At 40.4% G+C, this 26,459-nt stretch overlaps 1 protein-coding gene across 3 annotated transcripts; it reads left to right on the plus strand.

Moving 5' to 3' along the window:
• The first annotated feature begins 661 nt into the window (after positions 1 to 661).
• MFAP3L (microfibril associated protein 3 like) lies at positions 662 to 26,249 on the plus strand. Of its 3 annotated transcripts, none has more exons than XM_030492790.1 (3): positions 662 to 860; positions 12,741 to 13,148; positions 17,193 to 26,249. In XM_030492790.1, the coding sequence occupies exons 2-3, from the start codon at positions 12,866 to 12,868 to the stop codon at positions 18,056 to 18,058; spliced, it is 1,149 nt and encodes a 382-aa protein (XP_030348650.1). In that variant the 5' UTR covers positions 662 to 860; positions 12,741 to 12,865; the 3' UTR covers positions 18,059 to 26,249. The 3 variants fall into 3 exon arrangements, with proteins under 3 accessions (XP_030348650.1, XP_030348652.1, XP_030348651.1); XM_030492792.1 differs by having other exon boundaries at positions 17,196 to 26,249; XM_030492791.1 differs by lacking the exon at positions 662 to 860 and adding an exon at positions 8,940 to 8,959.
• Positions 26,250 to 26,459: the final 210 nt, after the last annotated feature.

The raw sequence follows: 26,459 nt of genomic DNA on the forward strand, positions 1-26,459 counted from the left end.
TCCTGCCTGCAGCTGCCCACATACATCCCAATCCATTTTGAGCAACTGCACAGCCTGCACAAGTAACACCAACCACATTCAAGCAGTTTTGCTCAGGCTAAAAGACAAGCTTTATCCTCTTGTGACTTGGATACCTACAGAGCCAGTACCAGCTTCCCGCAGATTGGGGACCTCCACAGACTGGGTTTAAAGTGGAGCTGGGTGCTATAAACCCTTTACGAATACAGCCCCGCGGGGAAACCACGCGTGCCGTTTCTCTGAAGCGCAGCATTCTGATCTCCAAGACTATCCGAACAGGTTGGGCTTTCCCCCTTTTCCTGCAGCCCTGGCTCCCGCAGACATCGCTGAGCAGCGATGCGAGGACAGGCGTGCGCATCCCGCCAGGCGGGCTGCGCGGCCGGCCCGGCAAAGCACCCCCGCCGCACCGCGGGCTCCGCACGGGCAGAGGGGACTCGCGAGGACGGCGGAGTGACACCCCCGTCCCTACCGCCCCCTGCCCCGCACTGCCCGCTCGTGTCACGCGCCGCCGCCTCGCTCCCGGCCGCTGCACGGCCCCCGCCGGCCCTACGGCGGCACCAGCACCCCGACCCCCTCCTCTCCCCGGCGGCCCCGGGGCCGCCCCCCGGCCCGGCCCAGAGCATGCTCAGTGCCGTCCTGACCTACTTTCCCTCTGCCGGAGCCGGCAGCGCCGGAGCGGAGCGGACGGCAGCGCTGCGCACGGCACGGCGCGGCGCGGCGCGGCACTGCGGCAGCGCCGCGCTCCCCCCGCCCCGGCGCCGGCATGGTGCTGCGCGGGGCGCGCTGAGGGGCACGGCAGCAGCGGGCGCTGCCGCGGGGCGGCGGGAGCAGCCGGCGGGCAGGTGAGCGGGCGCGGTGGGGGTGCGGGCCGCGGTTCCTCCTGCGGGAGGGCGAGCGGCGGTCCCGGGGAAGCGCTGCCCGCTGCCGCTTCGACCGGCCTCGCCGGCACCTGCCGCGGCTGCCGGCGACCTGCGCCGGACCCCGTGCTGCGGGGACTGCGGAGCTCCGCAGTTCCGGCGCGGAGGCGCTGCGGTGAGCCCTGAGCGGGCGGACGGCCGGAGCGCGGGGACGGTGGCTGTGCCCGAGGGGAGCGCTGAGAGCCTGACATGCCCGGCACCATGCTTCTCCCGCGGCGGCTGTCCCCGGCAGTTCACGGGTAGCCCGCTATAGAGACCAGTAGCTATCTGTGTAACGGGAGTAGGGTAGTGCTGTTGTCAGCATCAAAGTTCAGGAGATGAATTCAGATCAGCACCGGGGCTTGCTGGAAGATGTGCTGCTTCAGGCACGAGAGCTAACGAGTCCACTGCTGGAGACCGTCAGCTCGGGATGCCGTCCCACGCTGGGACGGAGAAAGGAAGGCAGCAATCCCGTGCTCTTCAATAGAACTAGCTGCTTAGGAGAGCTTTAAATTTAAAATAAAGGCTGCCTCCTGATGCTTTGCTTTAATTACCTTTTACTTCACAGGATGGTCTCATAAGATAAAACTCAGTTTCAGAAGGGCCCTGAGGGAACAACGATCTAAAACTTGAGAGCGGTCTTGAAATAACTATCAGATACTGTTTCTTAACTGGGCAGTACAGGAGGAGGGAGCTGAGAACAGAGAGTTCTACTGAGGAAGCACTTTTCTCGTGCATTGAGCTAGAGAGCATTGTAAGAGACTATGCTTCCTAACAGTCCTTGTCCAGTTGTTAAATTGAAGCATCTCAAATGGAGCTTCCTTGATAACCCAGCTCCGGAAATAAAAGCATCAGCTGTGTAAGCAATGCTAAATACTAAATGCGACCTAATTTGTTACGTATTTGCCTGAAAGACTGTAAAGTTAGTTCACAGGGAAAAGGACAAAGGAGTTAAAAGGGGGAAAATGTAGCATTTTAGTTGTTTAGAGCCATTAACATTGTGGAAGAGTTTCTCTCTTCACTGCAGTATGACAAAATACAGCCGATCTCTCTTCAATGGAGATAATGTTTGCATGGCAGGAATCTTTTGTCTGGCTTTGCATGTGCAGTTAGCAACAGCACCACTGATCTACTTGTGGTTGGTGTAGTCGGAATCTTTTTTTATTAGAAAGCCTTCTCATTTAGACTGCAGTATATCAACATCAGTTGATGTTGAGTGCAGCTTACACAGCTGGAGTGCACATTGTACACCCTTTATTTCCGAAGAATTTGTAGGTCTCGGAGGCCTAGATAAACAGCAGAACATCCACCAAAAAAAAAAAAGGCTTTCTTCCTACTTTAACACAGTGATATGGAGTATTTGTCCAAGGCATGTTTCCCATTCTGAAAGTGTCGAGATAAAATCAGTTGCTCTTAAAACATTTAACACATGGTGGGAATGTGACAGTGAGTTCTGAAGTGATCTGTATTGTACAGCTGCATTCATCTCCTTGTCCTGTCCCCCTTGCCTCCCTGAAATTAGACAGGTCCTGTGCTAATATAGAGGAAGATGGAGTTGGCACAGGAACTAGCTTCTTAGGAGAGCTTTAAATTTAAAATAAAGTGATATTCATCACATTCTCACAGGGGAAAAAAACAAACCCGACCAACAGAAATATGCAAAGCCAACCCATACAGTTTAGCAGAGGCTCACGTTTGTGGCACAGTGCTGTGGGGAGTCATTTAAATGGAACAAAACCAATCTCCATTTCAGTTCTTACCTAGAAAGTTTGGAATCTGGGGACTGTCATTTCTATTGTGGTTTAAATTTCTCGCCAGTGGAAGACACCACTGAGATATGGATGCAACTTAGAACAGGAAGAATGAGCTTGCCAGGAGCTAAAGGAGCCTGTACCGAGCTTTGCTAGGAGGGTCTTATTTCTCTGTAAGCATTTCGCACCTTTACTAGAAGTTTTTGCAGGTATGAACACCTGTGATCCTACTTTGAGAGATCCTGGACCAGATTAATGTTACCAAAAGACTGTGGTGTAAGACCAAGTTCCTGGATACTTTCTGGAATTTTTCATTCCTGCGGTTCTGAGCTGCTGTCCATCCATGCTGACTCGCGTGCCTTCACAAACGTCTCTTTGTAGTCTTAATTTTGTTTTTTTAGTTCTGTTATCTAAACCAGTGGCATTTTCCATCCACATACAGACCCATCTTGGAAACATAATTTCCAAGACAGTGGAGATGCTATTACTTTTCACTTGTTACTGTGATTGAAATCATTTGTTGCAGCATTTTAGAGCATCATATCTTCTATCTGCCAGGAAGACTGTGAAGGGCAGACAAAACTTGTACTTGTTTGTGTCAAGATTGAAGAATTCAAACAGATTTAGTGATTTTGATTTAGCTATCTAAGAAATTTTTGTAGTAGGCTCTTATTTCAGAGTAAAAGTAGTTACAATGAGTAGCACCAGTTTATCAGAAATAAGGAACTCTGTACAGATGTGTGTAAATATCTTATTTTGGAGAGGGCCACCGTGTGCAGAGGAGTTGCATTAAGAATAACCTACCTAGCCCAAACTTAACTGTTAATTGACATGGTTCTGCCACTCTGAGAGTTTTATACCAAGAAAAGATTTCTGCTGATATTTTAAAGTCATGCAGGCCCAGAGCATGTATGTGGCACCGCAGCTGCACTGCTGTGTGTTCAGTCCCCAGTCGTATGTGCCTAACTGTAGTACATAGTCCTACTGAAAATACTGGATGCTGAGAAAGTTATGTTACCTTAATGTTACACTTCAATCTGATGTAGAAATAACTGGCACAAAAGTCTGAACTTATAGAGGTTCTTTAGTAAACTCTTGAGGGTTTCCATCTAAATTATTGCATATACATGGCCTTCTATAGACATGCTTGGAAAGGAAGGAATTGATTGCTCTTGTGTACAAGCAAGACTGAAGTTGTTGTGTGGTGCAGGGCAAACTCATTTGAATCCCATCTGCTATCTCCTTTGTTAGTTGAGGAGGAAATAGGCACAAGCACTTTTAACCTGAAATGATCCTTTTCTACTGCCATCAGTCATGAATGGTTAGATTTCCTTTAAACTCCCCCTCTGACAAGGTTAATCCTGTTCTAATCACGGCATCCACGTGTAACCTCTTTGCCCTGTAGCCCAGAAACAAATAAATGTGAAAGCCAGTCATTAAAAATTATATCCATCTTGCAATTCTATAGGGATAGAGAAGAATTAGCCATACTCATGTCTGTTTTCTCCTGGTTTGGTTTGGGGTTTTTTTTTTTTCTTTTTTATATTCCAACTAAAATGGGAGCCTTTTGTTAAAATAGTATAATGAAAACTCTATCAGTGCATTGAAAACATTCACTTATTCAAAGCACATAAAAAAATTAGAGTTTAAATAGCAGACATCTTTAGCCCTGCAAAGCCCATCATGTCTTTGCTTAAGCAAAACTTAATTTTTCATTTTATGTCTTGTTTGAATGTCTTTCATCTGGAATTTTTATTCTTCATTTGGGAAAAGAAAACAAATAGGTGTGCTTAAAGGATGGTTAGCTTTGGCAAACAGCTCAAAAGAGGAAGTGGAGGGAAGTGAATCAGTAAAGTGAATGCATTCTGCATTGCTGTGTCCTTAGCAGGGTCACGTAAGCCATGCCAAGAGCATATGAGATCTGTTGTATTTGCTGACTTTGGTTATTTAAACTGTTGACAGAATAATGCTTACAGAGTGCCAGTATAAATAAAAGAGGTGAGTAAAGAAAATGATAGATACATAGAACTTGGTGAGGCCAGGCAGCACAAAGATATATGTGGAAGTGTGGGAGAGATTCTCTGTGCATCTTCTTTGTTCCCCTTTTCTCAACAAAGGGGACTTTTAAGCATTGATCCATCTGCATGTACTGCAACAGCATGACAGCAGCTATGCTGAAAGCTTGCAAGGAGTTAAGTGTCTCTTAAAGCCATACAGATGTTTCTGGAATAATAGCTTTGTATACAAAACTATATTAAGTGGTAGTTGTCCAGCCTCCAAATAAATATAAATGCTAAATAAATCTAGATAATCTAAGTAAACAAAGTATTTATCTGTAAGATTAAAAATTCTGTAAAGAGTGCATACCTAATCAAGCATAAGCTGGGCCTTAAAAAGTCTCCACTACTCATAGTGTTGAATTTGCTTTATGATCAGGGTATCCCACAACTCAGTAGGATGTTTCCACCCCAGTACCTGTCTTGATTAAAAACGGCAAGTTTCTCAACCGGATATAAAACTATGTTTTCACTGCAGTCATTAAAAAACCTCAAAGAAAGAACACTAAAATCGCTCAGTCCATATAAAAATGCACATATGAACTACAGCTTATTTAATGAAAAGTTAAGTATCCAAGTTGCCTGAGTGTTTTTGTTACTTCAGTGTGTTTTGCAGTAAGTGGATTTGATAGAGCAGAGATGCTGGGATTACAGGAGCTGTGACACCAAAAGGGAACTAATGGATTAAGGTCTCTGAGTGTTAATTGACATAAGGGGAGTGCACATCAGACGATTCAAAAGACATGGTTAAATCAATGGGTCCAATCAAATGCTTAAAGTGAAGGGGTCTTAAAGGCTCTATGATACCATATGCTCACTAGTTTTGCAATATCGAGACATGAAGTAGGATAAAAAGGAACAAAACCAAAGAGAAATTTACAGTAAAAATATTCTAAAACATTTACACGCTCATAAAGGCAACATGAAGAGCTCCTTCATTGTACCATTGCTGAATAGAATGGCATGTGCTTCTTTCCCTACACCAAAAATCTGGGTATAGCATTTATTTTCAATCACACATATAAAATGTGGAATGACCTTATTGCTTGGTGCTTTCTTGCTGGAGTTTATTCACAGAATCGTAGAATGGTTTGGGTTGGAAGGGACCTTGAAGCTCATCTAGTTCCAACACCCCTGTCACGAGCAAGGTCACGTTCCACTAGATCAGTTGCTCAAAGCCCCATCCAGCCTGGCCTTAATTCATACACTGTGTAACTGTGAAACTAAGATAACTGAATCTTTACAGTCATTAACTTTTACTCTGTTACCCCCTACAGTGTTGAATGTATTCAGAGCAAAATAACTTTAGAAAATACTCATAACAAATTGTACTTTGTTTCTGCCATTAATGGCAGAATAAGCTACTGCCCTGGATTTTTCCATTTTCTTTCTTTTGTTATTTATCATTTGTCACCTTACAAAACAAATTGACGAATGTTTGTCTGTAATAGCTTACAGTGCCTACAAAACATAAAATTAATTTGTAGGCTTCTTCATTATCATTTCTTTTAGACAGGAGTCCTAGAAAAGGGCTCCAAATTGCCATACTGACAGCCGTTCTTCACTGCCCAGGGCCATACAGTCAGAAGACAGTGAATACACAGAAAGCAGTTAAGTCCCCACATTCTGCATATACCATCATAACCTATGAACCTGCAGAGGTAACTTATATATTAGTTGCTCTTGAATCTTCCTAAATTCCCAGCTTTTATTTTATCTTGTGTCAAGGAGTTGCAGTCTAGTCGTTGTTAATCAAAAAAACCTCTTTCCTCCCAATGCCGCATCTTCCACCTCAGTTTCACTGCAATTTGTCTCTATTTAATATTATAAAAAGCAGTAAATACATATGCCTCAGCTGTCTTCTTTACACCATTCAATATTGTGTATATTTTTAACAACATCTCTTCTTATTCATCAACCCTCTGAAGTCAGTAGTCTGAAACAAAGTTATCTTAGTTGGTCTTTCAGTCTAGCTTATTTCTCCTTTATTCTATTTCAAGATTAAATTCAGCACAACTGACAGTTCTCTAGCATGAAGAAGCCAGTTCTATCAGCAGATAATAACCCATGAACTTGAGAGCCTGGCTATCTACATGGGGGAAAAAAAACAACATTCGCTATTGCAGACACCTCAGATAAGTGATATTTCATTAGTTATTTAGGCTGGAAATAAGTCCTCTCTGTATGGTAGAGGACTTATCATTGTACTTACTTATCATGTAAGTACAATGGAGAAGGCCAAACAAGGTTTTTTTTCAGGCTGTAGTCAACATCCTCAGCTTGTCTTGTCATTCTAAAGTACTGCTACTCAAAAATAAAAGGATTATGGTGATCATGAAGGCAATTTCCCAGCATCCCATATAGAAATTGTTAAGAGTAGCCATGTTTTTTCACATTAACTTCTCCAAGGCAATTCTTATATCTGTGTTTCTTGAGTATTAGAGTTTCTTTAGGTTAGAGGGGGCCTCTCAAGGCCATCTGATCCTGCTCAGAGCAGGGCCAGTGTAGACCAGTTTGCTCAGAATCTGTGTAGTCATGTTTTGAACATCTCAAAGGACGGAGATTCCATAGCCCCTCTGGGCAACCTGTTGCAGGGCTTCACTGACCTCCTGCTTAAAAATTTCTTCATAAGCAATCATAATTTCTGTTGGTGCAGCTTGGGTCCCTTGTCTCTTGTCCTTTTCACTGCACAACTCTGAGAGAAGCCTGAGTCTGTCTTCTCTACACTCTTTCATCAGGTGGCTGAGCATACGTGGCTGGGGCAGTACCACACAGCCCTGATGAGAAGTTTCTAAACCATTCTCAGGCAGCTAAAGAGGCTGAAACACACACATAGTTGGGAGCTGCTCTGCAGGTATGAAGCCCCAGTTTAGATGTGCAAAAGAAAGCTCTTCATCTTACAAGCATCGCCAGCATGCGGCCTGTTCAACATAGCCAGGGATACAGAAAAACATGAAGTTATGAAGGACTGAAATCCCCCCAAAGGGAATGAACAGAGCAACTCTTTCGGAACCAAGCATTAATATTTTATTGACTAGCATATGACTAGAAAAATAAGTTAGAAACTTTCTTCTAGCTGGAAATGAGTGACATTTCATCTGCATGTCTGGGCCCCAATAGCTTAACCTTTCTCATTCTTAAGCCTGTGAACTGGCAGTGAGCTTCTAGCCTTCTATGTGGCATAAGTTCCTTCATTTGCATTCCTGTTCCAGTAAAACCTGTTAGCTTTTACTTTTGCCCATTCTGTAAAGGCATTTCCCATGGAAACCAGGAAAGGTAGTAACTAGTTTCTAAATAATATTGAATTAGATCTAGTTTTGTTTTGTAGCATCATCCTTGATACTTATTTATAGACAAATGGGAACTAGAATGAAAATTATTTTGTTTTCTTGATGACTTACAAGCCAAGCAAGATAGCATTGGGATGTTAAAGCTATAGGAACATAATTTATGCATTATACAACAAGCTGTTTTCTTTTTACTTCTGAATTGAATAACCTCACAGTTAATAGGATTACACATTATTCCATGAACAAGAACAGGGCAGTCTTACAGAAGTGACAGAGCCAGGAAAAGGTATGCACCACTGCCCTGCTTTTCTGTTCTTTTGTTCTCTGTCATCATGTTGTTCTGCACAAATGCAGTACTTGCAAACATGGCCCCTCACCCACAGTCATTTTCTTTGGTGGTGGTGGTACTGGGAAGCGAAGTCATCTGTGACGTGAAAAAGTAAATGGTCAATCAGAACATGTCTCTTGAGTGATTAATGTTCCCAGTCAATCCAAGCTGTGTCTTCTGTTCAGACTGATGCTTGATTTTGGACGGAGAAGTTTAATCCTCAGTTTTTGTCCCTGATTCACAGAGTACCATGATCCTGCAGTTGTGTTTGTTCTGGAGCGCATCTCTGGATAGATGTGCATAGAGAGCACAGTAGAGGTGGCTATCATGTCACTTGGAAGAAAAGCCTGTCATAGGTCCCTCATGTGGCTCAAGTCTCGTGCAGTTTTCCTTGGAAGTTAATCCGTAAGCAGTAAATTTGTTACTTTCAGAGTTTCAGTTTATACCATTTGGGGTTGGTAAGAAAAAACCAAAACTGTTTAATGTAAGGATCATTGGCAACCATCTTTCAGGCGTAAATGTTGCTACAGATAGAATATGGCAGGGTCAGTTACCTATATATATATGTTCTAGGTCCTGGAGAAGAGTTTGGGGATTCCTCTGATTTCCATCTTGGGAGGTAAGCCTGTCCTTGACTACAACTTTGGGTGGAAAAGGTAACTCAGAGTAGCTGGAGGTGTTCTTTTTGCTTTTCATGCACCACGGTTAGAGATTTAAAAAAAAAAAAAAGTCTATGTAACCATATTAAATATATTATGAACTTTTACTTTTTATAAGTCTTTTACAAGTAGGTCACGTGCTTTGGGGCTGGGAGAAAGGAATGCTTACATTCTTTCCATGACCAGAAATTTAACTTTATAATGACCCTTTTGTGGCAAAGATGGTCCCAGAGACTCAACCTCTTCCCAAAGAGCGATACTCAGTATTGCAGATGGCCTCCTTCATTAGTTTTGTGAGTTACTCTCAGTCTTGAGGAATTATTACAGGAATCTTTGTTTTAGTCTAGTCAGTCCAGCTTTCTCTGGCTCTGAGTCAGATTAAAAGGTTACAATTTTGCCTGCCTTCATCAGATTTATCATGGGGTACAGCTAATTACCACCTCTCATGGCCATGATCCAGGGCAGCACTGTACCCACTTCTCCAATACTCTGGATTCTCTTGCTTCTTTGCCGGAAGTGGGCAGATGTCACTAGCAGTCCTGTTTCGGTCTCTTTAGCCTTCTCTCCATTTAGTTGTGTGATTGAATCATAACCCATTACGTCACTTATGTTTAACAAAGCAGCTGGCTTCCAAATTTGTTTTCCCTGATATCCTCAGGCTGCTATTGTGCCTGCAGCAAAGTGGTAGTACAGAAACCCTCAGGAAACCTCCCTTTGCACCAGAGTCCAATGTGAGCACATTTTCTGCTCTTTCAGTTCTTTCTCTCTGCTTCTTCCTGCTTTCCTAACATGACTCCAGCATTTTTGGTCCTGTCCAGCAGCTTAGCAGAGGGTCTTGGACCTGCAGATCCTTTCATGTCCACCTTTTTAACTTTCTTTTTGTGCTAGGTGAGGCTGAGAAAACCTTGGTTTCTTCCATTTTTCTTTTGTTCCTCACTAGCAGTGCAGAGCATACATGCCAAAGAAAAGATTCGCTACCCCTTCCTAGTTGCCCTGGGAACATTTGTTTAAACTTGCAGTTTAAAACATCATTCTTCAGAGATCTGTCTCCCAGACTCCTTGGAACATCCAGAGCATTTCCCGGGATGGCACATGAAAGCAGTAGCCACCATTTCCAGATATTCTGCTTTAAACATACTGCCTGCTTATTCCTCATACTAGCCATCAAACTATATTTATTTCAAACAGAAACGTATCTGCAGAGGTATTTAGTGTTTTCTTAATATTCTTCATTCCAGGAACATATATGGGAACATACATTCCCATCAGTGACGTGAGTAGGTATGGATTTCCCACAGTAGGCACAAATTATTTGGCTCTATTTCTTAACATTTACTGTAGCTATTTATGGTTCAATTCTGTGCCAGAGTGAGGGAGTCGCTGTTATTTTCAGACATGTGGCCCTTTGACCACATTAAGAACCAGCCACGTTTGTTATTGCTACACAAAGGTACAGGTTTTTCTTTCACATGCTCTGCATTAAACATGAGTAAACATACAGAGTAGGCACCTGCCTTAAGCTTCCCAATACACTACAGGTCCTTCCTTACAGGTTTTCTATTCGCCCATTGGGATGATGCTATTTAATTTCCTTCTGGAATGCAAATTGCTCTCCATGGTAAACACCTTTTTTGATTGCTACTGATTTTTCTGCCATCAAAAAGTACAGTAGGCTCAAATACAATAATAACAAGCCACAGTTAGTAATTAGCAACACAAAGCATAATCAATTTATGTTGTTCTTTTGCCCTTCCCATTGTCTTAATCCAGCTAGTCTTTGTTCTTGCTCCCTTGCCAGGAAGCGTGATGTGTCTTTTGGCTTTTCTGTATGGTGCAATGCAGATCTATAACACTGCACAGAAACATTTTATAGAGTGAATGTGTGACCATATAGAATGGCTGTCTCCAAGGTTAATGGAGTAATAGAAATGAGATGTAAATAGTTACTGAAGTGAATAGGCAGAATTAAAGGATTTTTTCCAACGTGCAGATTCAGACAGGCTGTACCTGTACGGAACTTCAAACCTGCAGGCTCTACATGTTTTGCATAATTGGAAATGGATTTCTAAAGTCATTGTTTTTATAGCTTTGTATAACAAATGAGATTTGCATATTAATTTAAAGTAAAAAATTATTTCAGCTTTTCAAGACAAAGGTTTCCACATTCAGTAATTAGAAAAAATGAGGGCAAGATTGGAGCTGTGACAGGCATCCACACCATGTGTGCAGCTTATCTAAAAACACATAGTTTGTTATTGTCCTGCAAAATGGAGGAGACTGTTTTGCTCTTTTAATAAGTTGTATCTGTTTGTATGAAATGAAGTTCATCGCTTTACAGAGAACAGGGGATAGAGAAGAAAATAACCTAAGTCAAATATTAACAGTGAAAAACAGTAATATTGTTTTCTTTCCTTTTTGAATAAAGAAGAAAAGAGGGAATGGGATTGTTTGTTTGTTTTTACTTTAGTGTTTCCTTTGTTTTTATTTTAGTGTTTCCTTAATATATGGAACTGAGGTAGCCTTGTCAGCAGTCATTTTCTGTGCTATGGTAGGGGAGTCACCATGGTGTTAACTGGATTTTTAACAAAATGTAAACGATTTTGCAAGTGAAATACTCATTCAGGGAAATTTTTTTAGTTACCTATATTTGGATTCCACGTAGACTCCTTTAACTAGTAAGTTTCACCAAGTTTCAGTTATTTACCTTAGAAAAACATGAGTAAAACCAATATAGATACTCTGATGTGATTTGAGCATAACTTGTGACCTTTAGACTCCTGAGTGAAATTTTCAAAGGTGCTCATTTCGAGGCAGACACTGTGTCCTCACTCAGTACTGAATGCCAGTTGTGTTCACTGAGAGCATAATGACTCCAATACAGAGCACATTTGTAAACCCCCTCTTCTGTCTACAATTTGAAATCACTATGTAAGAAAGGGCTCATTGTAGATGATCAGCTGAGGGAAAATATTTAGTGAGAGTGTGCAGAAAGTATAAGGCAAAATGCTTCATGCCACATAAGGAATGGAAAAGTCCCAACTTCATTTGGTACTTAGTTGCTGGCAGGGCTTAAACCATGACAATCTGTTCTAAAAATGACAGTGAAATGACTTTACCAAGTACCAAATATCCTCTTTTAAGAATATTCTTCCTTGCTGTGTTTTATCTCAGATAACTTAAAAAAATGCAGCAGCTTAAAAAAAGTGAATGGTCTGAGATACTTTGCTGTTTGTGCTATTGTATTTGGACAAAATTGTGTATATTAAGGATTCCAAGAGCAGCTCCAAAAACCTTTCCTGGAGCAGTTCTTTCTTACAGCGTGTTCCACAATTCACCTAAAACTGTGCACGTGACATAGCTGCAGCGCTGAACTGGTAGTGACAGCTTTAATGTGCTGTACCTTTGTTTCTCCTGTTGATTTTGCAAATGTTAAAAAAAAAAAAAGAAAAATCCGTAAAACTTTTGGCATACAACTGTAGCTGCTGCTCTAGCTAAATTGCTGCTAAGTGTCTAGGTGATAAAAGCTTTCTCCCACGCCTGCCACTCTGAACAACACTATTGTCAGGAAAACGTATGCATCTTTTTCCAGTAAGAATAAGGACTGTGATAACTACCATTTAGACAAGACACTGAGCTGATGATTGTGAAATGCATTAATGGATGTGTCACTATTTTAAAAGAGCACATCTAATGGTTTGTTTATACATGCCATCTCATTGTACCTATTTATTTATTTTATAGGATATTTTAAACATTAAATTGCACAGATCAAAGTAGAGCTCTCCTGTGACCTCCTCACCTCAAGGGCCTGTATTGAACAGAACCAATCCCAGTTCCCAGCCAGTTGTGTATACCACTGAAGGAAAATGAACATACTGAACAGCCACCACTTTTTGTACTTTCTACCTACCACACGCCTTGTCATCTTATTAGCAGCTTTGACAACTGCTGAGGATGTGACTAATAGCACTTTCAACCGCACTGACATGAACATGGGATCCGTGCCTGTGGTGATCTCCCGCATCGACCATATTATAGTCAAGGAGGGGAGTAGTGCCTTGATCGACTGCAATGTCCAAGGTAGTCCTAGTCCACATTACAGATGGTACAATTCCAATGGCTACCTGCTCAAAGAGGAGGAGAATAAAGGTAAGATCTTAGTATTCTCACTGATGTAGTCTGTCCAGAGACACTTCGGATTTCAGCAGGTTGACTGAATTTAAGAGCCTAACTTTGGTATTTTCCTGTGTGAAATTGTATGAAAGCACAGTAGCAGCCATAAATTTGTTGTGTGCACCTTGGAAGAAAACAATAACATTTTTTTAACGTGTTATTTATAGCAACACAGAGCATGAAGCTGAAACAACAGAAAGTGTAGACAGGCTTCTTTTCACTGGAAGACTTCAGGTTTGATCCTGTTTCCCTTTCTGTCCTCTTTTGTTCTTTTCGGAAACCAAAAAAGACTAAAAAGCTGTTTTCCAACTCAAGAGAGGATTCTCTTGACATATGAGAATAACTTGTTGACATGAATTCAACACAGCTAACTCCCTGATACACCTGCAGTCTTTATGTGTAGTGCTGTGGAGGGTGAGATACAGGAGATGCCCTGAATGACCAACAGAAAAACCTATATAGGGCAGCAGTCAGAAGGACAAGCCACGTTTGAGCCTTCCTGGCTTTAGTTAAGACTCTTCAGTTGCATTTGCCAGAGACCTTAATTACACGAGCTTGTTTTCCTTAAATGGAAGGGTTAGGTGCTAATCCTAGTTATGCTTCTAGGGAACATTTCATTACGGGGGGGGAAGGTGTTTTGCTCATGTAATACTTCCATACTGACTGCTTTATTCACAGCATGATGAAATAAACTTCTTGTTATTCATACTAAATTCAAGATGGCTTGCCTAACTAATAGCTGACCTGAGGGAGAATTCTGCTATGACAGGAGTGATGATTGACCCAGCTGAATGTTCAAGAGCATAGTGTATCTGTAAAAGATTACTGCATAATTGGTTATCTTTTACATGATAGTATTTTGTAATTCTCTGAGTAAAGCTAGAGAAAGGAACTACTTGAGCTAGTAGTTTCAGATATAATCTGTGCAGTCATGGCAACATACTGTGATATCTGCACTAGAGTGTTTTCCTAAGGCTCACTAACAGAAATTTTCCCCTTTCATTAGGCATCTAACTTTAGGTCTTTGTATAGTACTCACACAGGTATTTAGGTAGGTGAGCAAAAACTTTGTCCAAGTCAGTAAAAATTGCATATGTAGTATTAAGACAACATCACTTGGACTTTCAGCAGTGTATTTCCCCCTTTAAAAAACTGTCTTCCTGTAAGAAATCTTTCCTAGCTCAAGGCCTTCAAAGAAATACTGAGCAGCCAATACTCTGTATTTTGTTCTTATTCTAGAGGTGAAGAAAGAAGTGTCACCTATTACAGATGCTGACATTTCCACTATAAGAGAGTTTTCCTCTGAATTTGCCTACCTTTAGCAGATTGGGGTGATTTGTTTATGTGAAGGTCTGCTTTAGACTGAGCTTTTTATTTATTCTATATTTTTAAATTTCAGGCAAAGTGATGCAGCTGTTTTCAAGAATTACGCTAGGGCAAAAAACAGTGTTTCAGCTAAGTTAAAAATTCTAAGTAAGAAGATAAAAAGATGTAATTAAGAGCTGTACATACAGGAACTGAGGCAAGGATCTTGTGGGAATACTTTCTGTATAGGCTTCTACTGGAGATAATGTAAAAAACCGATCTGGATAAGCCATGCTTAATTAGAAGAACTTTCAAAAGGGTAAAAGCCCGTAACTACTCTGAAATAAAGGCTTTTTTTGACTAATGAGTTTCAAAATTGCCCACAGATTCTTCCTTGAAAGAAATAATGTAAAAAAATTATATATAATAATCTTTTTAACAACCAAAGAACTTTCATGTAAAGGATAAAATAAATAGAGAAGCAAAGTATACACCAGCCTGTGAAAGGACTGCAGACCTTGTGTGTGATTTACCTGTGTTGCACAGGGGTTTTAGTCCTCTAATCACAGATTCTGTGTGTTTGCTCACCTGTGTTACTAGAATCATGGAATCATAGAATGGTTTGGGTTGGAAGGGACCTTGAAGATCATCTAGTTCCAACCCGCTGCCATGGGCAAGGACACCTTCCACTAGACCAAGTTGCTCCAAGCCCTGTCCTACCTGGCCTTGAACACTGCCAGGAATGGGGCAGACACAGCTTCTCTGGGCAACCTGTTCCAGTGCCTCACCACCCACATAATGAAGAATTTTTTCCTAAATGTCTAATCTAAATCTCCCCTTTTTCAGTTTAAAACCATTCCACCTCATCCTATCACTACATGCCCTTGTAAAAAGTTCTTCTCCAGCTTTTTCTTCATTATTCAGTATGGCTAGTAAGACTGCAAAGCTGAATTTCCTATTTTGTTTCAACCTACTTTCAGCACATCGTTTGGCATTTGCTTTTTACCACCAGGCTAGCTCTCCAGGCTGGCACACAGATGAAAGCAAAGCCTGACCTGCTCCCACAGGATCTGCTGTCACCTGTCCATTTTGTGAGAGCTTCTGGAGCCATTTCTCACTTGTGCTGCGTGGCACAACTGTTCTCCACGGAGCTGTGAGCAAATTTGCGTGTGTGGGCACATGTGGGAACTTGCACAAAGGCATCTGGGGTCCAAAGGGGCTTGGTTGGGCTAGTGATAACTTTTGCCACAAAGAGGGTGTGTTACAACCCCAAGTAAAAACTTCCATGTTAATGGACTTAAACTGGTTAGGTTTAAGGAAAGCCAACTTTCTGATAGTAAAGATAGCTGAACACCTGAAATTCCTTCCTGTGGAAGATTCCATTACTGCCTTCAGCAGATACCTGCCAGGTGCCTGCTTGGGATTGTGTTACAGAGATTGAAAACAGTTGAGCCTGCCTTCTCAGCAGTAGTATTAGATGATCTTACTGTCTTACATCAGCCTATGTCATTGTTCTAAAAGGAAATCTGTATGACATCACCCTGTGTAAAGTGTTCAGAAGGCACAGAGGCACTCCGACACTTTCTGGCTGTTCTCTTCACCATGTAAACCTTCTAGGGTTCACCCCTTCTAGGGGTGGGTTTACATGAAAGAATTGATACTAGATTTTCCCATTGAAGTTGAATCATGTTTTTTATAGCAAAGTTGCAATTTAATAAGTCATATCACACCAAATAAAGCAGAGAAAAAAATATACATCCTCAGCTCTAAAATGGTAGTGATATTTGAATAAAAATGAAGCTCACTTGGGGAACTAAAAATCTAATTCGTTACCAATATATAATGGCAAACACAGTAAGAGCTGAATCTTGAATCACTTTAGTAGTGATAGCAGTGCTGGATTTTAACATGTTGTTTAGTCTCAATTTAATAGCTAAATTGTTCTGCTGTGCCAGGTTCAAAGGATATAAAATGTACATGTACAATTACGACCAAAGATACCACTTATATTTTATTGATAGAAACGACTCTTAAAAGTAAAATAAGTTCCATTGTGATGTGTAGAAGTTCACACTGGCAAAAAAGATGTTCTCTGTCACGGCTCTTCCCTTTCCCATCCATTTTACTCCTCTGGTTCCTATTTCTTCTTTTTAAAATCATATTTCAAAATTAGATTTTGAAAACCTCAGAGAGTAGGCAGTGTAGTATATGATCTCTGAAATTTTAGGGGTTTAAAGTTTACATTAACAGAATTATATGAGATACTGTAACAAAACACCAAAAATAACCCAGTTGTAAGAAAATGCATTGTCAGGGAACAAAATAAGGAGGGCTTAGTAGGTTTGTCTGCCTCACAATCCCATTGTTACTGGTTTTTTAAGGAAGTGTGACGTGGTGTTTGGGAGGCTCTCTGGGGTAAGTAGTCCTATCTTTGTAACTTAACTGGCTGTAAGATTGTGATAGATGTCATGCATATTAACTTTTTTCATAGGACTCTTTCAGGGCATGATCTGATTATTCACAGTTGATGTCAGGGATTTGATAGTAACACATCTAGGGACAGACAGGCCTTTGTGATGGTAAAATCTTTGTCTTCTTGTGAACATTATTTCCTTCTTCCAAAATCTAAAGCCAGTTTGACAAAGCTGATGTTTAAGACTATGCTGATCATGTGAACAAAATACTTCTAACTAAGTTATTCTGTCTCCTCTCCAGCAGGAAAATGGTGGTTTCTTGACAATGGGCTATTAAACATTACCAGCGTGTCTTTCAAAGACAGAGGTAAATACACGTGTGTTGCATCTAATACATATGGCAGTGTTAACAATACTGTGACGCTGAGGGTTGTCTTCACCTCCGGAGATATGGGAATCTATTACATGATTGTCTGCCTTGTAGCTTTTACCATTGTTATGATACTGAACATTACTCGGTTATGTATGATGAGCAGTCATCTGAAGAAAACTGAGAAAGCAATCAATGAATTCTTCAGAACAGAAGGGGCAGAGAAACTCCAGAAAGCCTTTGAGATTGCAAAGCGTATCCCAATTATCACTTCAGCCAAAACGCTTGAGCTTGCCAAAGTAACCCAGTTCAAGACCATGGAATTTGCTCGCTATATCGAAGAGCTTGCTCGGAGCGTACCTTTGCCACCTCTCATCATGAACTGTAGGACTATAATGGAAGAAATTATGGAGGTTGTCGGTCTGGAGGAGCAAGGACAGAATTTTGTACGGCAGACAGCAGAAGGCCAGGAAACCACTGAAACGGATGAGCTGTACATGATCCCAAATGCTTTGAAGCGCAGTGACTCTCCCACAGCTGACTCTGATGCATCGTCACTGCACGAGCCACCTCAACAGATTGCAATAAAAGTATCAGTTCACCCATTATCTAAAAAGGACTGCATGGACGGTCAGTCACAAGAAAGCATGCAGTTGGACACCAAGGAAGAAGACACTTCTCAAACACCAGCACTTCCTGCAGAACCCCTTCCTGAGCCTTCTGCTGAACTCAGTTCTGATGACACAGCATTGGCAAATGACAAAAATACATGCATTATATATGAAAGCCATGTATGATAGTTACTCCTGAATCTATGCATAGCAGGAAAATCAGGTGGAGCTCTTTTAAAAACACATATTGTAATTGCCGCTAAGCCTTACCTGGAGACTATCATAGCAAAAGCATGTATGTGGATTATTTGGCACTTTCTTCTCAGTTTGACTTTAGTTTACCATGATGTATGGCAGAGTAATTGCTATTACATTAATATTAATTGCTCTTTTTGATTAGGAGTATTTCCAAGAAACATTTACCTCAGCATTTTCTAGGTTGGAGTCCCCTATAGCGGCCTCCTGAAAGTCATTGGTAGCCTTCAATGTAGGACACTTGAACTTACTAAACTTAAAACTGGATTTCATTTTCCAACTTGACTCTCGTTATTTCCATCTATTGCATTTTTGCAAATATTACCTTGTGAATTTGAAATACTGCCCAAGAGGCAGCACTCCAGTAGCCAAATAAAATCCTAATAGATCCCATTTACAAAACCTGTTTGTTCAGCTGCATTGTCATTTAGAGGGCTATTAAAGAAAGTTGAAATGTTTCAATTTCATTTGAGACTACACTGCTCAGGCACATGGGAAATAGTTTTCCTTTTTCCATGGAATGAAGATGCCAACAACTGGGAGGTTTTCACATCAAGAAACAACTTTGAAGTGTATTTTACAGATGGGAAAGCCTGTAAACATCTTACAGAAAGTTGCAGTCCAACTGCTCTGCAGGGTTTTTTGCATATATTGGACCATTTTTCACTTTGCCAGAAGTTTATATGGAAAACAACTGCAAATATGCAAGATGTCTTTTTTTTTGTAGTAATTTGATAGGGGTAAGTATGCACTACCTTACCAGAAGATATGCAGGTTCCTTAACAGTCCTGCAAATGCCAGTCATCAGCTGGTAACAAGGCTGAAATGGCAGAAGACCCTTTTACTGGGATTCTCAATTTGGTGCAGATTCATATTTTGAAGACCAAACCTAAGTTCATCTATAAGCATAAGTTTGACAGTGTTTTATCCAAACTAAAAAAAAAAAATAATTGTCCTGTGAAATTCCAATGACGATCACATGAACTGTTTACTGTGTTGTAATTGCTGTGGTATTTTACCTCCTACCTATGTAGGATGTTCACTGCTTGAGTACGTGTCCCTACCCCAGTAAAGCTTTAATGATCACAGCAGCTGGGGCATTAAAAAGGGTCAATGTTTATGCCAGGAAATGCCAGGAGGGGAAAGGAAGTGATAATTTCTATTGTAAGCAGAGAGTAAAGAGGACCTTCTCTGGAGTGAGACTGGAATGAAAGCACTTCCAGGGAGGAGTTTGTGTAAGATTCATAGCATATTACTTAATTACCTGGCACGCATTTAATTTGGAACTAATGAACAAACTATCACCTTATAGTTTTTAAGAAGGACTGAAGTGTAAGTACAGATACTCAAAATCAATCTGGAATTAAGCATATTGCAGAAAAAGAAGTTACTTAGGTCTTTGGGGAGATGAGGTATGGATTGCTCTCTGGACATTTTATTGAAGTAGCTACATCTACATAAGGTGTCTGTTCAAGGCAGTCAGGTATATTAACTGCACAGGGAACTGAGACCAAACAAAGCCAATGTTGCAGCTCTCTTTAAAAATCCTTGAAAATGAACTGACATTTTATCTCAACTTCCTCACATTAAAGTGCAGAGCTTCACTACCAGCTTAAAAGAGGAACACCCCATGACTTAAGTAGATGATGCAGAGAAGGCTCCATATTTACCTTTCTACAGTTATTAAAAGAAATACATGTTTAATAAGGGACTTCAGATTTTGCGACCAACTTGTGAAAATTGCAGCATTTAATTGCGTAATGTTTGCTTGTGCTCACCACAGTGGCAGGCATCTATACAAAATACATGTTTGCACATGCCCAAAGGGAAACAAGGGCAAAGCCCATTTAGGACTATGGCTGGAAACATTTTAGTTCCAGTGAAGCAATATAAATCTAGAACACAGGGTAAATTAAGGGAATACCATAAAGAACCTCACTTCTGACCAGTGTGATTGAAAATACTACTGATGCAAACTGTTAACTTCTTGTCTGTGTCCAAAGTATGTTTCTATTTAGTGTTTGCATCAGTTTTTCAAGTTACTTAATTTGCTTCTGGTATGAAAAAGGCTGAGGGCAGAAACAAAAGCAGGAACTTGCACTAAATTCCTTTAATTCACCTTAACCTCCTGAAAAGAGGCATCTTGATTTTTCTGCCTGACCAGTGTTTACAAACAATGCTCACGCATTCTGAAGTTACCTGCCTGGTGCGCAACTAAGATTGCACAGATGAGCAAGGATGTTTTCCTTGAAAACATAAAAATAGCTTTTAAATTACACTTTTAAAAGTTTCAAAATTATTTATTTGAGTATTTTAACTGTTTTCTAATTATGAGCTTTTTAGAGTAGAGACCAGACCCCGTCGTGTATTCATATGGTGATTGGTACCAGGCAGTTCTGATCCAACTGCTGCCCTCAGGCTATCCTCTAGCCTGTTTATTATTTATTTATTGAGATACATTAGAGAGCAATCAATCCCTATGGTTTTCTTCAAGATCTCTGTGTAAACTTCTGTGAAGATACAGATTTTATTTTTTTTTCCCCAAAGATTGCCCACAAAGAGCATGTATTTGAAGCACACACAAATGTACATTGCAAACCACATATGAGCAACAGTGTTTTGGCTTAGATGCACGTAACAGGTCTAGTGCTCCAGCCAGTCTGCTATAAATTCTTCAGACATTTAGTTTTGTGGTGTTACGGGAATAAAAGCAGAACAGCACTGTATCTGAAGAAAATCTGAAGATTGTAATGGTTCTGGTTTAAGTATGTTTTCTGCTTTCATGTATGCCGCTCAGTATCTTTATGCATTCGTTTACTGATCTTAAAGATCTTTTCCGACATAAATGGTTCTATGACTCTGTGATATAATACCTGTAAAGCCTAAAGCTTTCTACATGCTTTCAGGCACATCCTTTGTGGGAGATAGATGGGAAGCAAGACCCAGACCCATCTTCCCTGTTCCAAACTTTCTGTCTATGCTATTATAAAATAGACAATTCTATCCTGCAGTATTTCTTAGGGAATGGCCATTTTACGGTGCAAGAACACAATTAACAAATATAAAAATAATGATGGCTCTAAGAAAATATTAGTGTTTGCATTGTAATATATATTCATGCAACTTAAGCACTTTCAGGGACATTACAGCTATCTGTTCCCATCATAGACTATGCTCTATTTATTATAACACTAAACATTAATGGTTCTTACAACACTCAATCTGGAAAATCCAGTCCAACTGAATATGCATTCTAAATGTATAAGGAACACTGGGCCAGGCTGAGAAAGGAAAAGAGACTTGCAGAATATATTTACACCATTGTAAAATATTTTGCCAAAACTTCATGAAACATGACTACATTTCTGCAGCACAAGAAAGCAGTGTTAGATTTGAATTTTACACTTAATATTCTTTTCTCACTAAATCTAAGACCCCATTAATCAGACCACTTGAACAGAGTATTATCTACTTACTCAACATTTTCTTTTTGAGCAGCATTTGTTTACTGCTGGTCCTTTTTTGTTCTCTGATTTGAGTATGCTTCTGATGAAACCTGCCCTTCAGTCATTTTTTGAGATTGTCATTTAACAATTTTAAAAGAACCCATACATCAGCATTTTAATGCAGGTTTATTGGTGTTAGGTAAGGCACAGCACTTTGTTCCTGTGCTTAAGAATTACTGTATAGTTATAAGATTTGCAGAATGGCATATATGGGCAGATGTTGATTTTTTTTTAAATCAGTGCCTGTTTTATTCTAATGTACATACTATGTCAGTTCCTCAATTTGCAGTTACTCTTTGACACAAGTACTGTAATGTATAACTAGGGCTTTCTGACGTTCAGTTTGGTTCAGATCAGTTAATTCTGGAAAGTGTTAACAGTGTCAAATTTTAAAATTTCTCATGGAATTTCTTGGCAGCATGCTGTTTTAAGAGTAGGCCTCTTAACTATGCCATACTTAGTGGGGCAGCTGAAAGCTTCTTAGATGCAAAGGAAATGCTTGCACTAAAGTATCTTAAGTTATATTTCATTTATTATGAAATCCTCTTTGATTTTACAAGAAATGTAAGACAGATATGAATGTGTTCTTTTGAGAAGCGGTTACTTATTTTGATTGAAATAACTTACGATTTTATAGTTCACAGCCATAAACCACAAAGAGACCAGTTCATGCTGAAGTGGCAAAATAAAATGTGATCCAGCTTGTAAATTGATTGTTGTTTCAATAAAGAATTTGCACAGAGTATGCTGAGTTTGTACATACTCAAAAGGATAACAGTTTCTTAGTAAGAGTATGCTGTGGCTCCAGCTCAAGTGGAAGTGAATTATGTATTCCATTGTACATCTGCTAATATTCCAGAAACTTTGATCAGGAGAAAGAGTTAATTACCTAGAAAGGAAGTTTTAATAAAGCTCTGAAAAGGAGCTGTTGTTGTTATCAGAATATAGACCTAATCATTAATCAGTATTGTTATCAACAGCCTAAATTGCTCATGTATGTAACCAATCTCTCTTTGGAAGCATGTCAGCAGTTCTGCATGTAATCCAAAGGACTTCCTTTGTCCGCTGTTTCCTCTCTGAGCCTTGTCATGGGGCCTTGCAAAAGTATTGCTGCTGTTTCAGAATTGGGGGCAACGAGTAAGTGTCTCCCAGAGGCACCCTAGTACCAAGACAAAATAAAATCTTGAGTAGCTATACCCACGCCCCCATTTCTTCGCCCACCCTAAAAGGATGAGGTGAAGTGGCTTTCCTGTACCACAGCAGTTGGACTGTATCACTCCCTAATAGTCTTCTGCAGGACTTGGTTGAAGCAGACACTGTAATACCTTGTCCTGGCTCTGCTACACAGCTGGCAGCCACTGGCAGTCATTGACAGAGATGGAATGGGGGAGACTTGCCCTTTCACACATGAAAGATTTGCTCTTGCCAGCTGCCTGTTCTAGGCTGAAGAACATAGCCAACAGTAGGAAAACAATAGCTATTTTGTGTTTCAACTCTGCTGTTAGAAAGAGTGCTCCAATTCTGAAAAATATTTTCAGAAGCATTGTTATTTAACAGTTTCAGCTGAGTTAATGGGGGTGAGACGTCCACAATTTGTGGACAAATTTCTACAAAAACTAGTGAAGGAGTCACAAACTGATCATAAAAATGGAATACATATGGCTAGAGCCATATGCTATTTTATTGTCTCAGCATGGGACCTTGTCTTGCAGTTCGATATGCTGTGATGGTTTTTTTTCATCTAGAACAGCACCACCTCAAGCTGCTCCCCTCCAGCACGCTGAACTCCTCCAGCAGCTTTGCTGGAGCATCTTTCAGGAAGGTGGGGTACCACCAAGCAGTTGGTCCCCGTGAGCTACGCTCCTGAACACTGAAACAGGCTGCTCCCAGTCTCAGTGCTTCTTATGATGAGAGGATCTTTATCATGTGGAGGAGACTGCCTTACATCAGTACTACAGAGGCACTCCAAAACTAAAAGCTGCTGGTGGGTAGTATCTGCACAGAGATAAATGTGTGGACAGTGGGGCCTCTGCTCTCCTGCTAAGACTGGAGCCAGGGAAAGCCGGTGCATAGCTCAGGGCTGGTAGCTCAGATACTGGCAGTGCTACAACACTACTTTTCCACAGGACTGCTGATTTTCTAACCTGCACTGTGCACTAGTGCCTGGAATAACCAGCTAAGACTTGAGAATCAGTTCCTTTTCAGCATCCGTTTCTTCCATCTCTTCCTCTCCCCATCTTACCTTCCTGTGCTTTTTTCTGTCCCCACCACTTCTGCAGTGCTACTTCTCAAGTGAGAACAGGGCGAAATTAGTGGTCAGGGCAAGTGTTTCTGCACTCCAGGTACTTCTGTTCCAAACTGACCTTTCATTAAGCCCCAAAATGGATTTTGTTCTTCCCCCAGCTGTATACCAGGCTCTAATGCTATGTACTATATTTAGTTCTCTGGCTCCCAGGCCCAAACTGAGTCATTATACTCTTAGAGTAAAGGCTGACTTGTGAATCCATAGCATCATATATAAGTCTATAAATTGGTTAAAGACAATAATATAAACTGAAGCTAAGTTCCCTATTTCTTATACAAAATCAGACTGCATGGCAGACTTAAGATGCTCAAGTTATGCAATTAAAAGCTATTTCATACCACAATAAGATGAGGCAAGAATGAGAAAAATTAATAGCCAACCTTATATAGCATGGAGAATACATGTAAAACCCTGCTTATGGTTAAGTAGAAATTTAGCACCAGTATCAAATCAATTTGCTCTTCTATAGCTGCTTTTTATTTTGAGAACAGATTCCTTTAGTATCTACTCTAAGCAGAACTTCCCTATGTGGGCAAGCACCTTAGGTGCAGAAATAGTACAAGAGTTATCAGAAGGAGCCTTGTCTTCCTCATCTACCATTTCTGACTATTTAGCTATGCATCAAAGGCCAACCGGATCTGGCCAACCGCCCTGTCCTGGTGTTGAGCCACAGAGTTTGGGAGCTTCCGTTCAAGATGCATGAGCTGGTTTTTCTGAGATGTCTGTCTTCTCTTGCATAGGTTTTGATTATACCACCCAATAAACCACTCATTTATTAATGGCACCAGTCATTCTCAATTGGTAATTACAGAGAAGAAAAATAAATGCCGCCACCACTTCCCTCTTTCTGAAGCCTCTTATCGCTTCTACCTCAAGATTAGCCCTGATGGACAGACAGCTCCTGAGTTGTTTGGGTATCCTTTAACTCATTCCTGCTGGGAAACACTACCTTAGCCAGAAAGCAGGATTAAAAAAATAATAATAATAAAAATTTTCAGCCGGAAAAGAATCTCCCTTCTAAGGAGACAAGCATGGATCCTGCCTGTTAAAAATGCTTCATTATCCTTCTCTCTAATACGCACAGAGTAAACAGCCTCAGGAAAAGGTGGTAATAAATAGAAAGAAATTTAAGAAGATTAAAATGGAAAATCTTTCTCCTCACTCAAAACATCCAGAGGTGATTTATCTTCAAAGTATATTAAATTCTAACTCATTTAATCATGTTTTGATGTGCTTTTAAACATACTCAAGTGGAAAAAAAGGAGATGCCTAAAACCAATGACATTTTCACCACCAACCCCGTAGTAAATTATCACAAAAGTACAAAACATATTGCCCAGCCCTTCTCTCAAGATACCATTTATCAAGGAAGATATTTCTAGTCCTTTTTATGGCTCTGCTTAGGTGACTGCAGCTTCCTTAAGAGATTGGTGAAAGTGCATTTCTTTTCTGCTGTCTTCTTCTTGGTTAAATATTCTATACCCTATATGATCTCTTCTTTATGTATAAAAATCAATGTTCCATTGAGGACTTATCTTCTTGCTTCCCCTCCCCATCCCATTTTGATACCTTTTTTTGTGTGTTTTGTTTTACTGCTTGGATTTTGGATTGTTTGCCCTAAAGTTCCTCGTGTTTTAAAATAAATCAGAGGATCCTAATTTTTTTTTCAGTTGCTTGTTTTGGGGCAGGATCACTCACACCTATCTGTATAATTCAATTTTAATTATACAAATGTACATTTTACTATACCTAGGTTGGTGCAGGATGAACTAATCAACAGGCTGCAGCAGATTTCTTTTGCAGAGCAGTGCCAACAGAACAGGTAAAGCCATAATTCCCAAAATACAAGTGAAATAAGTGTCTTCAGTCATATATGGGTCTATGAATATATGTTCTTCTGTTTGTTCACTTCAAAAAAGCCTTAAATAACATGTTTCTTTTGTCTTAGCCTCTCATCATTGATGGAATAACACACTTGCACTGTCCCTACACTTGTACATCAGCTATCCATTATCTGGATTGGTTTATCTTATTCATCGGATAGCATGCCAAGTGCAGGGGCCTCTCTACATTAGATATTTGTGAAAAGACTGTGGACAGCTTGGTGACACTATGTAAATGATATTTATTTCAAATGCATTCATAAATGCTTTTTCACATTCTTTTAACTGAAATGCTGTATTTCTATATAGGCTGATATTTACAGATCGATGGAGTCTGTTTTTCTGTTTTAACTAGAAACTCCAGTTTTTCACAAGTGTGCAGTAAAATGACAGTAATCTGCTGCTGAATAAAGCTGCTTTTGCAACTACAGTTTCTACATTTCGTAATCCCCCTGTAATCTCTGTTAAGCACAGAGCTGATTCTTTAACATATACATCACAAATGAGGTGAAAGGCTCCAAATCTGTTATTAATGTAGTTTGCATCAGACTACTAGTTATTTTATTAGAACATATAATATACCTACTCTGCCACTGTAACTCCTGTTGCAGTTACCAGAAATAGCCCCAGAGCATTAG

This window comes from Strigops habroptila, chromosome 7 (assembly GCF_004027225.2).
Source record: "Strigops habroptila isolate Jane chromosome 7, bStrHab1.2.pri, whole genome shotgun sequence".
Classification (NCBI taxonomy): domain Eukaryota; kingdom Metazoa; phylum Chordata; class Aves; order Psittaciformes; family Psittacidae; genus Strigops; species Strigops habroptila.